Source organism: Anolis sagrei, chromosome 2 (genome assembly GCF_037176765.1).
Source record: "Anolis sagrei isolate rAnoSag1 chromosome 2, rAnoSag1.mat, whole genome shotgun sequence".
Classification (NCBI taxonomy): Eukaryota; Metazoa; Chordata; class Lepidosauria; order Squamata; family Dactyloidae; genus Anolis; species Anolis sagrei.
Window position 1 is genome coordinate 186,224,548 of NC_090022.1, and position 13,894 is coordinate 186,238,441.

Genomic DNA, 13,894 nt, shown 5'->3' on the forward strand with positions numbered 1-13,894 from the left:
TGCTGCTAGCATATGACAGCCCTAAATTCTGGACATCAGTCTGTAAAAGAACCCAAGTACCACTATGACTAAAGAACGCGTTTTCTAACAGTGATGTTCGCAGGCCTTTTGTTAATATACTTCAGTGTCTCCATGAGCAAATGCAAAATGATTTGAAGAGTTGCTTTTCTTTCTGTTGCTTTGATCTATTACTTATTACAGTTTTGAATCCAGAGGAGTCTGTGTGAAGGAATCCAATTAATAATCTATATAAATAAAAATGTAATGTTCATTTGTGGGATTAACAGAACTCAAAAACCAGTGGGTGAATTGACACCAAATTTGGACACCATACACCTAACAACCCAATGTATGTCCTTCACTCAAAAAAATTGATTTTGTCATTTGGGAGTTATAGTTGCTGGGATTTATAGTTCACCTATAATGAAAGAGCATTCTGCACTCCACCAATTATGGAATAGAACCAAACATGGCATACAGAACTCCCATGACCAACAGAAAACACTAGAAGGGTTTGGTGGGCAATGACCTTGAGTTTGGGAGTTGTAGTTTACCTACATCCAGAGAGCACGGTGGACTTGAACAATGATGGATCTGGACCAAACTTGGCACAAATATTCCATATGCCCAAATATGAACACAGATGGAGTTTGGAGAAAATATACCTTGACATTTGGGATTTGTAGTTACTGGGATTTATAGTTCACCTACAATCAAAGAGCATTCTGAACCCCACAAACAACAGAATTGGGGCAAATTTCCCACGCAGAAACCCCATGACCAACAGAAAATACTTAAGGCCATTCAGTCCAACTCTTCACCAGGGCAAGAAAGTGTAACCAAAGCCCTTCTGACAAAGAGTCATTCAGTCATAAATATAAATAGATATATATGATTCACACACACAGAGAGATATAGTATCATAGATTTGAAAGGGACCCCTAAAGAAGGACAATGATATGTTGCATATTCCGGAGTATGCAAACCAGACAATCTCCACATCAACACTGACAAAGAAACAACAAGAAATACTATTTACCCACAAGCAAAAAGAAATTACATATATTAGAAACCCACACTTTCACATTACTTTATTTTCCAGATCGCCAGACTGGGCCACAGTGACGCATGGCAGGGGACGGCTAATACCATAATATAAATCAAGTTTTATTTTCTATGCAAGCACTTATGTTTGGATGTTTGTTTGTATTTTTTCTGGAAAGGGGCTCCATGGGTTTTCATTAGATTCTTGACTCTTGTGTCCCCTGACCTCTAAAAATGCCTAAGAATCACTGGCTCATGGTAAGCTTAAAGACACAAAACATATTGTAGCATTATTGGAAATTAACTAAAACAAGTAAAAGTGTTTTCATGAGTAGCAGAAAATAGTTATGGAAACTCTGTATCACTCATTCCCCAGATTATTTCTGCATCCCATTGGTGGTATATGTACCACCAATTGACAACTACTAATATAAGACACATGTTCCCAGATCTGGTTGTTTTGTGCCTCTCTGATAAACATTGGCAGTGCAGAAGGGCCCTAAGTTATGGCTCCTTCCACAGAAAGGGGACTATACTATCACAAACCTCATTGTGCTAGATATTCTTGGGGTTGCCACTGTTGCCATTTTGCTTCCCGGGCATTCAAAAAGGCCAGAAGTGGTACTGTGACGGAGAGCGCAAGGGCCCTGTGCTTCTTTTAGTTTCTCCTGGGAAGGATTTGGCTCTCACCTTTTGTCACTCTACACAGTGGTGGTTCTTTTTTGGGGGGTAAGAGTTAAGATCCCGTATTTATATTGACCTATGGGTAAGTTGACCCAGGTTTTTTGGACAATTGTTGGACTAAAATTCCTCAAGTACAGTACTTCTATTGTCCATGTTTCCTCATGGGGAGACCACCACAAAGTCTCAGTTTGATACCATTCTAAGTTATTTATTTACTATACTTCTATCTTTCTCTATCTCACCCTGAGGGGCACTCAGAGAAGCTTCCAATTTTGGTAATTATTCAATGCCACAATCACAAAAAACCCCAACAATACATAGCACAATTAAACTGTTAAAATCAGATAACATATAAATACAATTAAAACATGTTAAGACATAGCACCAGTCCTGTAGCTGTCCAACTTCTTTCTTGTGCGCTTTATTTACCCAATCAAGATTTAGAGGGGATTAATTCATAGCCATGACAACCGGTGTCTTCAGATGAATCTCATTTAATGAAAACTAGGGCTGGCAGGCTGTTGCTGACACAGTCCCTGTAATACAGATAATTGTGGGTCATTTCAGTCCACGGTGTGCTGGTTCAGACATGAATGCATTCAACAGTGGTCCAGAGGATTGGAAGGGACCACAAAGGCCATCTAATCCAACCTTCTGCCATGCAGAAAATATACAACTAGGACATTCCCAAGAGATGGCCATCATCCTAGCTCAACAAGTTGTCCTAAACAACAGCTAATTAGATGTGCCAGGGAAGTTGTTGATAGAACTCAAAGAAAAAGCAGTCCTCAGTGATGAAAATGAATGGCAAATTGTTCTAGTACTCTCTCCGGTTTTAGTACTTTATTTAGTTAAGGTAGAGTGAGGGAATCGACTCAGAGGTGGAGGTGGTAGATAGCAGTGGCAGTCCCTTTGGACCTGATGCTATTCTATTTTTCTATCTATCTTGCCCACTAAAGTAGTCTCAGTCTCCTGATGCATCACAGGATACTTCCCATTATTACTGTTGAAGTGAAAGCAACCTTCTAGTCCAGCCACCTTCTTCGGTGAAATGCAGAACACTCTGTTTTATGCTGGAGCAAAGAGATAAGTCCCCCAGCCTAAGTATCCTGGCTAAATACCCTAAAGCAGTGATTCTCAGCCTGTGAGTCGCCAGATGTTTTGGCCTTCAACGTCCAGAAATCCTAACAACTGGTAAACTGGCCAGGATTTCTGGGCGATGTAGGCCAAAACACCTGGGGACCCACAGGTTGAGAACCACTGCCCTAAAGACACCAGAGTCAGCCCTGGTTAGTGTTTGGATAGAAGACCACCAACCAATTGCAAGTACTGTAGGCTATACCATATTTCAGAGGAAGGAACTAGAAGAAAGCCTCTTGAGTATTCCTTGTTCAAGAAAAACCCTATTAAATTCATTGGCTTGCCAGAAGTTGACAGATGACTTGAAGGCATGCGTTAGTTTGTGTATGCGTGTCCCTCATAGACATTTTCTCTGAATATAACATTGTATTCCATTCTTGCTGTTGTCGCTGCTATTTTTGGTCAGACTTAATTTCCATCTATGGTAGTGGCTGTTGAAATAATCTGTGCCAGCTCATTCTTTTGGTCATTTACTTGGTTTTGAAGAAATACTGTGTGCTGTCCATTGTCAATTCCTGCCACATAAAAACTGCCGCGCCACTGAAATAAAGTAGTTTTCTTCAAGGATTAAAAAACAACAGATGGGTGAGCATTTAAATACTTAGCTCCTTGCTTGCTATCCAAAGGGGTAGTGTCCAAAGGGGTAGTGTCCAAAGTGTCTAATTTCACAAGAACTAGATAGAGAATTGAATCCAAACCAGGCTTGTTGTTCATTCGTTCAGTCGTTTCCAACTCTTTGTGACCTCATGGACCAGCCAATGCCAGAGATCCCTGTCGGCCGTCACTACCCGCAGCTCCTTCAAGATCAATCCAGTCACTTCAAGGATGTCATCCATCCATCTTGCATGTGGTCGGCCCCTCTTCCTTTTTCTTTCCATCTTACCCAGCATAATTGTCTTCTCTAAGCTTTCCTTTCTTCTCATGATGTGGCCAAAGTACTTCATCTTTGCCTCTACTATCCTTCTCTCCAATGAGCAGTCGGGCTTTATTGCCTGAAGTATGGACTGGTTGAGTCTTCTCACAGTTCAAGCCACTCTCAGAACTTTCCTCCAACACCACAAGAACTAGATAGAGAATTGAATCCAAACCAGGCTAGTTCCTATTAAAATAAATGGGCTAAGTTTATCAGAAGTTTTCCCTCAATTTCAGTGGGAACCAAGGGCATTTGATCCAGAGTTATGTGATATGGCGAGTCACATTGTTCTCTTCACAGAGTTCATACCTTGGAAAGTGAGACATCACATTTATCCTGTTGCAACCTTTTCTGTCCTTTCCTACTTCACCTTCCATCACAAATTATGAAACTTTTGTGACTTTTCACTGCTGGTCACAAACTGAGGTTTTAAGCTGAAGGAACTATTGGGAACCTCAAAATGCTTTAGCCCAGGTTGAAACCTCTAAGAATGGGGTCAGGTATATGGCTGTTCCTTGTGAAAGTGATTTTCTCTAAAAACTTTTGAAGAATCTGGGTTTGATATTTTCCGATGTCACTGCCTCAGGTCCACTGTCTCACGTAGTCATTCCCCGCTATATGCCTCTACCACAGTCTCTCAAAAGCTAGTCTTGTCAATAAATCAAACACTAGGTACAACTGTTCCTGTAATTTATATATGCACACACTTTGATCAGTTGCTCTGATGCAAGCTGAAAAACTGAGCATAGAAATCCTTTCAAGAATTGTGTATATTGTTATTATTATTTCTAATTCAATGCCCTGCTGATAAATCCAATAATGTAGTTTAATTGCCTCTCCTATTCTCATTAATTGTCTTGGCAGCTCTTTGATTAGGGCTGCACTAACCAATAGAGCAGGAGTGAGCAACGGTTGGGAGCTCTGGGCTGCCTTGGCTATATCTATTGGGGCCATTTTTATTTATTTATTTATTTATTATTTATTTATTTGGTATGCTTGTATACCGCTAATATCTCAGCCTGTGCGGCGACTCATTGCGGTTTACAACATGTTAAAATATACAATTCATTTAAGCATATAAAATTAAAATAAAAATACATACAAAAAACATACACAGTATTGGGCCACCAATACAGATCGGGACATCTCATAGTTAAAATCATCATCCAATTCGTTATCTTGATTGCTAATCCATGGTCAGATAAAACATCACATCGAAGGTCAATTGAAGACTTGCTCAAACATCCAGGTTTTTAGTTTTTTCTATGCTTTGGCCCAGGAGAACCTATTTTTATCTAACAAAGTGATTCAGAAATGACCTGGGTCATTAAAATGCCTTGGAGTCCACTACAACATAGTGAAATTACTTACTTAGGTGATTCCTCGTAGCCCAAGGATGATGGTCCTCCAAGTCTGGTGTCTTGGTGGTGGGTTCATAGGTGGTTAATCCACATGTTCTCTCATAGGCAGAACATTGGTTGCCAGGTGGAAGGCGGTCCCAGTCATGGTTGGCTTGACGTGCCTTCCACTTGGCACATTTCTCTCTTTCACCCTTCATTCGTGCCTCTTCAAAATCTGCAGCACTGCTTGTCACAGCTGACCTCCAGTTAGAGCGTTCAAGCCCATCTTTAAATCTCTTTTCCTGTCCACCAACGTTACGTTTCTCATTCTTGAGTTGGGAGTATGCCAACTAATTTGGGAGACAGTGATTGGGCATTTGGACAACAGGACCGGTTCAGTGGAGGATGCCATAGGAACATCACTTCAATGCTGGTGGTCTTTGCTTCTTCCAGCACGCTGATATTTGTCCTCCTGTCTTCCCAAGAGATTTGCAGGATTTTTCGGAGGCAGTACTGATGAAATCATTCTAGTAGTTGGTGAAATTGCCCCTTCATGTTCCACAGAAGGTGTGTGATGGCTCAAAATCTGCTTTGGTTTTCTTTGAATTGCTGGGAGATCCAGTTTTGGGTCATCATCTGCCCTTTTCTCACTTCTGTAATAGACAGAGGACTATGTTGTGTCTTCCTTAACCAAGCTACACCTGGTGGAATCTGTGATGTTGGAACCAACAGGTAGCCTTATGGTGGACAAGCCAATTCTTTTTCTTTCCTTGTCTTCCCACTTTAGATCAATGAACTGAGCCAGGTCCCTCAACCAGTGATGCTGCTCCCTGATGACTTCAAAGCCAATTCCAAAATAAAGGTGAACAATCATCTGTTCAACAGGTGAGTCCCTGATTTTCTTTGGGGGGAGGGGCAGTATGAGAATGTAAAGGGTGTGATTTTTTTTTCTGGTGAACTTTGCTCTGGCACTGATATATTTATCACACTAGAGCTGAAAGAGTAGACAAAGAGTATGCCTCCTATCGGAAATCTTATTTATTTATTTACAACATTTCTACTCTGCCCTTCTCAACCCAAGAGTGGAGGAGTCTTGTGGCTTCCGCCTGCAGAATTCTGAAGCTTGTAGTTGAATGAGACGTCGGACCTCTCCAGCTGAGCATTTTAAAAGCCTCTCTCCTAAACTACAAGCTCTAGTATTCTGTAGGGGAGAGCCAGAGAATTTCAGATGGGATGCATACTCTGTTTACTCTTTAAGATCCTCTGGTGTGATAAGGCCTTAAAATGAATCTGTCCTATTCTTGAGTATAGCATTGCTCTGTCAACTTCCTCCTCTCTGATAGCCAACCACCTTTTGATAACAGCCCTGACTTATGAGCATCTCTGTAACCATAAGTCTCATACTGGTTCCCATTCTTGCTGGCTACAGCTGGCTTTCCATATCCACAGATTCTGCATCCATGTATTCAACCCAGCATGGCTTGAAAATTTATATATTTTAGAAATTCCACAAAGCAAATCTTGATTTTGTCATTACACACGAGATTACTATTTTTTTGCAATGAGACTTGAGCATCCACAGATTTTAGTACCCATGGAGTTGCTGGGACCAAACCCCAGGGAATCTTGCAAATATTGAGGAACCACATGCATACTCTCTGGTGATCAAAATGACTACATTCTGAAAGAAGCATGCATACCATATTTCTTCAGTTCTAAGATGCCATCAATTGTAAGACACACACTCATTTCAGTACCACCACCAAAAAAATATGCATAAGATACGCCCCTGATTCTAAGACACACCCCGTTTTTGAGATGTTTATATGGGGGGAAAGTGTGTCTTAGTATTACAAGTTGAGTTTTTTGTCAGTTTTCCTATTAGGCAAAGGAAGGTCACTATTTCAGTCAATAGCTGCCAAAGGGTAGAATTATGTGGACATCATTCTTGGTCCTATGTCCTTTCAGTCAGCTTTCTACCTTCAGAGGTCCAGTGGGCAACATCATAATTATAGCCCAGTTGGTATTTGAATATGATGGTTCTAACTTGGTTTTTCACTATCAGCCCAAAAATATTTTGTTCCATTCTGCCTATATTTACTAATACAGAGCAATATATATGTTCTTAACACATCCCTGGGTCAGCCTGTTGACATATTTTGTTTTAACCACAAGACAGTTTTATTTCAAAGTTGGAAATGTTATCTTTTGGGACTACTCAGAAACTGAGTACCAGGCCAGTCAGCTGCAATGATGTTTGAGGGATTCTGGGCTTTCTAGTCCTAAGAGATCAGTTTTCCAAACTTTACATTTTGAGTTTTGTGGAGTATGTATGTATGCACAGTTTAGCCATATGTTTGTTTTGGTGAAACTATTATAAACTGGTCAGGGATGTACTGTGTATTTCAGCAGCGAATATGTACATAATTTCAGTTGGATCATTTTTAGTGGAAACTTTTCTTGATCCACTGCTCTGAGTCCTGTGCAGAAGTGGAAAGAAACTTTAGATGGGTGGAATGGGATGATCTGGTATGGATGGACAGATCCCCCCCCCCCCCCCCCAAAGTCAAGTCTCTGATGGTACAGGGGTTTTTAAAAAGACATTTAAATAGTTATGTGATTTGAGATATGCCAATTTGGGTGAAAATTATGTAAGACTGTACCACTTCAAAAGGCCAGGGACTTCATGGCTTTAATCTTCCGTTTAATAATGGTATTTTAAAAATTGATAATATATAAAGTAGTGAAATTATCTTGTCCTTCCCATCTCCCTGAAATCTAATGCTTAGTTTTAAAGTAAGGTTGGTCTGCCTGCCTTATGTTATAACCATTGACATAATGATGGAGGATTACCCCATGTGGTAGAGGAGGCTAATGGTGGGGGATTATGGGGCATGGGCCACAGATTACTGAGATAATGCCCAGATGATTTGGTACTATTGCTTGCTAAAGCCTTGCTCACTTGTCAGTAAAGCTGGCTCTCGGGTGAAGGAAACAGAGGGGCTTTACAAGAATGACTTATAAATGTAGTACTTCCAATTTTTTCTTCATAATAGAAAAAACAAAACCCTTGGGCTGTATATGTGGCAGAGGCCTAAAGTGATAGAATGGACAATACCATTTCAGATTGTAAGGTGGGGAGAAATATATACTTTTATACTTGCTTACATTTAAATAAATAAAATCCACCTTGCAAATAAAAAATAGAAGCGCCTGGGCTGGATTCTTCCTATATGTGCCATATTTGTGGTTTTCAGGGTTTTGGTTTTTTTAGAAGGAAGTTTCTTATTTGTGTAGCACTCACAAATATTGTTTACTTTCCTAGCTAGGAAATGGTATCCTCTACTCTTCCAATGTTCATCAGCCATATGTGTGAACCAGGCTTTCTCATCATGGTAGTTGTATGTCTCCTTCTGCTCCTACAGGGAAAACCTGCCTGGACACTTCAAATTCAAGGAGTACTGTCCACAGGTATTCCGCAATCTCCGTGAGCGCTTCAGCATTGATGACCAGGATTATCAAGTGAGTAAATCTCTTCTTTCCTTTCTTATGTACCTGCATCAAATTTTAGTTACCTAATAGATAGGTTTTTTATTGTGTTAGAAGCAATTTGAGAAACTGCAAGTCGCTTCTGGTGTGAGAGAATTGGCCGTCTGCAGAGACGTTGTCCAGGGGACGCCTGTGGGAGGCTTCTCTCATGTCCCCATATGGGAAGTTGGAGCTGACAGATGGGAGCTCACCCAATATTGCGGAAACGAACCACTGACCTTCAGGTCATCAGTTCAGCCAGCACAGGGGTTTAACCCATTGCGCTTTCGCACCTCCTTAATAGATAGGTATAGATCTACAGAGAGCCTCTTTTTTTCTCCTCCTCATCCCTCCCACTTGGTAGTCGCGTAGACTGGCTGCTTTTGATAAGAATAAGGTGAAGGCCTTCTCTGTGTTGGCATCTTAGCTGTGGAATTTCAGACTACTTTTCTCCCCGTTTTCAAATAAAAGAATGAGGATGTTTTCTTTAAGGTCTCTGATGATATAGGACTAGATGGTCAATAGTGGGAATCTAGAGATCGATATGAAAAGTTTCAATTTCTTTATTTTATGCCTGAGGGGCATAACGGCCTCCAAACAGAATGGGAACATGGCCATCATCACCCCATAAGGTTATTTTATCAAAATAAACAATGTATAACAAATGTATTGAACTATGATAAAATAATAAAAAATATGACAAATCCTTTAAAAGAGAGAGCGAGCAGTGGTTCTCAACCTATGGGTCCCCTGATGTTTTGGTCTTCAACTGGTACACTGGCTGGGGTTTCTGGGAGTTGTAGTCCAAAACACCTGAGGACCCACAGGTTGAGAACCACTGTTTTAGAGCATTTTGAGGCAAAAAAAAGGGAAATGTTTTGAGGTCCTAGGACCAAGAAGCAGCCCTAGGGACAGTATACAGCCTACAGAAGAAGTCTAATGAACAAATATGGGGGAGGTAAATATTTTTAAAAGAACTTGGGTTATTATTTATTGTAAGTTATTATTACTTGCCTGTGTTGTTAACTTTTGCTTGTGGTTTAAAAAGTTCTATTTTACTAGCGCCTTACCAATGTGTTGCTATTACATGATTTTTCTCAAGTATTTGTTTCAATTGACTTAAAGTAGAAAAATGGATGCCACCCTAAAAGATTAAAAAAGTACTAAGCAGGCATTACATTTTTGTTGAAATAATGTTACTGAGATTCCTAATAGTTGTTAAGTTAGAGAAATAGAAACTGTTGCCCTCATATTAGTTTCCAAAGCAACGTTATATGGATAACATTGTGACATTGAGTGTGCTCCTTCTAAATTCTGTGTTTGTTTGTTTTGCTGTGCACTGGCTAAATGTACATAAAGAATCCTGGCCTCCTTCGATAAATTGTTTATAAAGTCTTTTGAGAACATTGTTTAGAAAGTTGGTTTGAAATTCAGCTAATTCATCAAAGTATGCTTCTGCTGGAATTAATTGGAGAGGTTACAAATTACACCACTTAATGTATAATTAAGATTACTTTCTAAGTTTAGCTGATTCCTAATATTATCACTAAAGCTGCCAGTTGCATCTTTAGTCTTTCGAGATAAATTACTGTTAAAAGTGAGAAAAGGCCAATGGGTTATGTGGCCATCGGTGATTTATGTACCTATCTGCTTTTGGATCGGCTTGGCTATGCATCATAGGAGTCACAGCTCTTCCATGTAACTACTATGGCATTTTGTTGTATATATACCTCCATTGTGAATCAAAGTAGCATAAAGGCTGGCTATAAGTTCAAATACCCTAAACCTATTTGTAAGGTGTGTTGTTGAAAGCTTTCATGGCTCAAATCATAGAATCATTGAGTTGGAAGAGACCTCGTCGGCTAGCCAGTCCAACCCCCTGCCAAGAAGCAGAAAAATCGCATACAAATCACTGGGTTAGTGTGAGTTTTCTGGGCTGTATGGCCATATTCCCGAAGCATTATATCCTGATGTTTCACCCACATCTATGGCAGACATCCTCAGAGGTTGTGAGGTCTGTTGGAAACTAGGCAAATGAGGTTTTTATATCTGTGGAATAATGTCCAGGGTGGGAGAAAGGACTCTTGTCTGTTGGAGGCAAGTGTGAATGTTGCAATTGGCCACCTTGATTAGCATGTAATGGCCATGCAGCTTCAAAACCTGGCTGGTTGCTACCTGCAGGAATCCTTTGTTGGGAGGTGTTCGCTGGCCCTGATTAATTCTTGTCTGGATTCTTGTCTGGAATTCCCCTGCTTTTTGAGTGCTGCTTTTTATTTACTTTCCTGATTTTAGTGGTTTTTAGTATTGATAAAGTGACTAGTGAAGCAACATTTTCTCAGTATGGATGCAAGTCTACATATACTTACTTAGAAGCCAAATCCTGTTGAGCTTTGTGAGACCTACTTCCAGGGAGGGATGGAGAAAACTGAATGCACCTAAATATAGTAAGCATTTCTATGTTTAGACAACTCCAGTATAGTTGTCCAGTAAATACTTCCAACCTCATAGATCAGAGTTTGTCAAACCAGATCCCTTAAATAGTTGTTGGGCTACAATTTCCTTCGCAGTTAATCATTTGGAATGCTTGATAGGGCCATGGGAGTCGGAGTCCAAAATGTTTAAAGCTGATACCATGTGTCAAGCCGTCATATACCCATCAACGTTGTTTCCAAATGATTGAGGGGAAGTATGTGAATTTTCTTAGGCTAACTATGGGTCTTTCTAAGGCTGGCGGGTTCTGCTTTCTGAGATCCTGTAGCCAGCAGGATTTTCCCCACTGGATCCCATAATCCCTCACAGACGTCTAGTTCTCTTGCCCACTAGGGCTGTGCTTCTTTTGAAGACATATCCCCACAAGGATCTTGGAACACAGCCTAGTCATTGTTTGGTATGTTTTTCAATATTTTCCAGGTCTCGTTGACACGCAGCCCACCCACGTATGAAACTGAGGGTGGGGGACGCTTCCTCCTGTCCTATGATAGGACCTTGGTTATCAAGGAGATTTCCAGTGAAGATGTAGCTGATATGCATAGTCTTCTGTCCCATTACCACCAGGTAAGCTGTGATTCATTCCCTTAATTTACAGCCGGGGAGCGGTATAGGTTTCAGTCTTACAGTACATTAACTGAAGGAAGCTGAGAAGGTCAAAGTTTCCCATTCCCCTGTGCTCTGTCCCACATTGTTCAGAAGCTTCCTGCCCCCAATGTAATGCTCTAGAGAGGCTTTAGGGATATGCAGTTGGCTGCTATAGGGTGGAGCGGCAGGACACATTTCTTTCTCATTTTTCCATATGTTGCTTTATCTTGGGATCAAAGTCTCTGAATTAAAAAAAAACAAAAAAACCCCCAAGGGCCACACTCAAATGAACTGAGAGTTGCAGGCTGCACAGTTTTGGTGCAGCCATGAGAGGGGGCAAAAAAAGCTACACAGAACATCGAAGTCTTTATTCTTCTGACCCACTGGGAGTTGTCATCAGTTCCTCAATGCTTCATCTTTTCAAGCAGTGATCAGGCACTGCTTCATCTTTTCGAGTTTCCTTTCACAGCCTCAGGAGCACAAAATTTGTTTTTCAAAAGTAGAGTTTAAAAAAAGCCTACATTCAGAGAACGCCATACATTCCACATTGGAAAATATCAGCATTGTTTATAAAGCACTTCACTTATCTGTGCACTATGCAACTGTTCAAACTCTGCGACAGAGTCTGTCTCCAGGTTGCCAAACTCCATCATGGGGGGACTAAATATTCTGATCATGGGGGTGGGAGTAAATATGTTGATTATGGAGGGGGAATTAAATATGCTGAGATCTGGTTAGAGATGCTGCCTTTGAAAGGAGCAGTGCAAGGCCAGGACAAAGTTATAATGCAACACTTTAATTAAAGCATTTTAAAAGATGTTTTGGAGTCCACACAAATTTCTCTTGCATCATATATTCAGAAACATGGAATGAGGTGTTATTTGCTAAATCTTTATGTAAACTCTGATGAAAAGCCTTGTGTTATACTTCATTATACCATTCAGTTGGAACATACAAAATGTTCAATCATGCTGGTTACAAAACAGATTCCAGCCTGGACGAGGCATTCATGGGTGACGAAGCAATGGCTCCTCTCCTATTTGAAAACAAAAAAATCCAGCAGCAGCTATTTGGGTAGCAGCACAAAGCAGCATGCTTTGCAAAACCATTGTAAAATGGAGAAAAGGCAAAGAAAGACCTAGCAGTCCTTGTCATCAGCAAAACTGGAGATGAATTCTAGGTGACAAACTTAGCATAGAAACAGATTCATTTTTTTCACAGTGAAGAGTGTTAGTTCTTCTGAGTCATTATGATGGCTGATCTAGAGTCCTATTTAAACTCAGCTAGGTGTACTTGGCATTCAAATAAGGCGCTGATTTTGTGATCAAGAACAATGATGAAGACTAGTGAAGTGGGATGGAGTGGTGGCAAGAAGTAATCATCATCAGAGAGAGATTGTTGTCTCTCCCACTCCCCACCTGTGAAAGCCCTGACAGATCCTGTTTTGCTCTGAGTGCCCATGAAGATACCATCTGCAATCCTTTCAAGATTTTGTTATAACCATGAAGCCTTGAAATCTATCTTTTAAAGATTCCATCTTGAAATTCTCCAGATACCAGTTGCCAGACTCATGAAATACAGCTTCTGCCTTTAACCTGTTTAGTCACCAAAGAGCAGAAGAGCATATAGTATTTTAAGAATTAGACTGCCATATCGGGTTTTTCCCCCCATTTTTCTTTAATTTTTTTATTCTCATAAGCAACAGAAACAAAGAACTGGCAGAAAAGGCAATGTTGATGCTGTCTAGACTTCCATTAGAATTCTGTGTTTGCAGCAGAGGACAGAAGCTTCAGCTTAGAAATAACGTATCCTTAGGTTGGAGAGGCTTAGTGCCACCCATGAAGGTTGTTTTTTTAAAGATATATGTAATGTTTCACTTATGTATGTTTTACAAAGAAACATGCAATATTTAGTTTTGCCTGTATAGAAGACCAAATACAAAAATAACTCTAGTAAAGGAATGGAAAATCAATCATTTGGATGCACTCCACTTGAAATGGTAATTAAATGCCAACTTTTCTGTGTTCAGAAACAGACACTTGTAAGATCTATGTACTGTCGAAGGCTTTCATGGCCGGAATCAGTGGGTTGTTGTAGGTTTTTTCAGGCTACATGGCCATGCTCCAGAGGCACACCCCCCCCCCCGACGCCTCGCCCGCATCCACGGCAA

General features: G+C 40.4%; 1 protein-coding gene across 3 annotated transcripts in view; it reads left to right on the forward strand.

Annotated features, from left to right (window-relative positions):
- Positions 1-13,894, forward strand: part of PIP4K2C (phosphatidylinositol-5-phosphate 4-kinase type 2 gamma) — a 50,527-nt gene that overhangs the window by 11,140 nt on the left and 25,493 nt on the right. For all 3 annotated transcript variants that reach the window (XM_060762975.2, XM_067464246.1, XM_067464247.1), the window contains 3 exons: positions 5,909-6,006; positions 8,547-8,643; positions 11,560-11,703. In XM_060762975.2, coding sequence (XP_060618958.2) covers positions 5,909-6,006; positions 8,547-8,643; positions 11,560-11,703 — 339 coding nt within the window. The remainder of the gene's footprint in view (positions 1-5,908; positions 6,007-8,546; positions 8,644-11,559; positions 11,704-13,894) is intronic.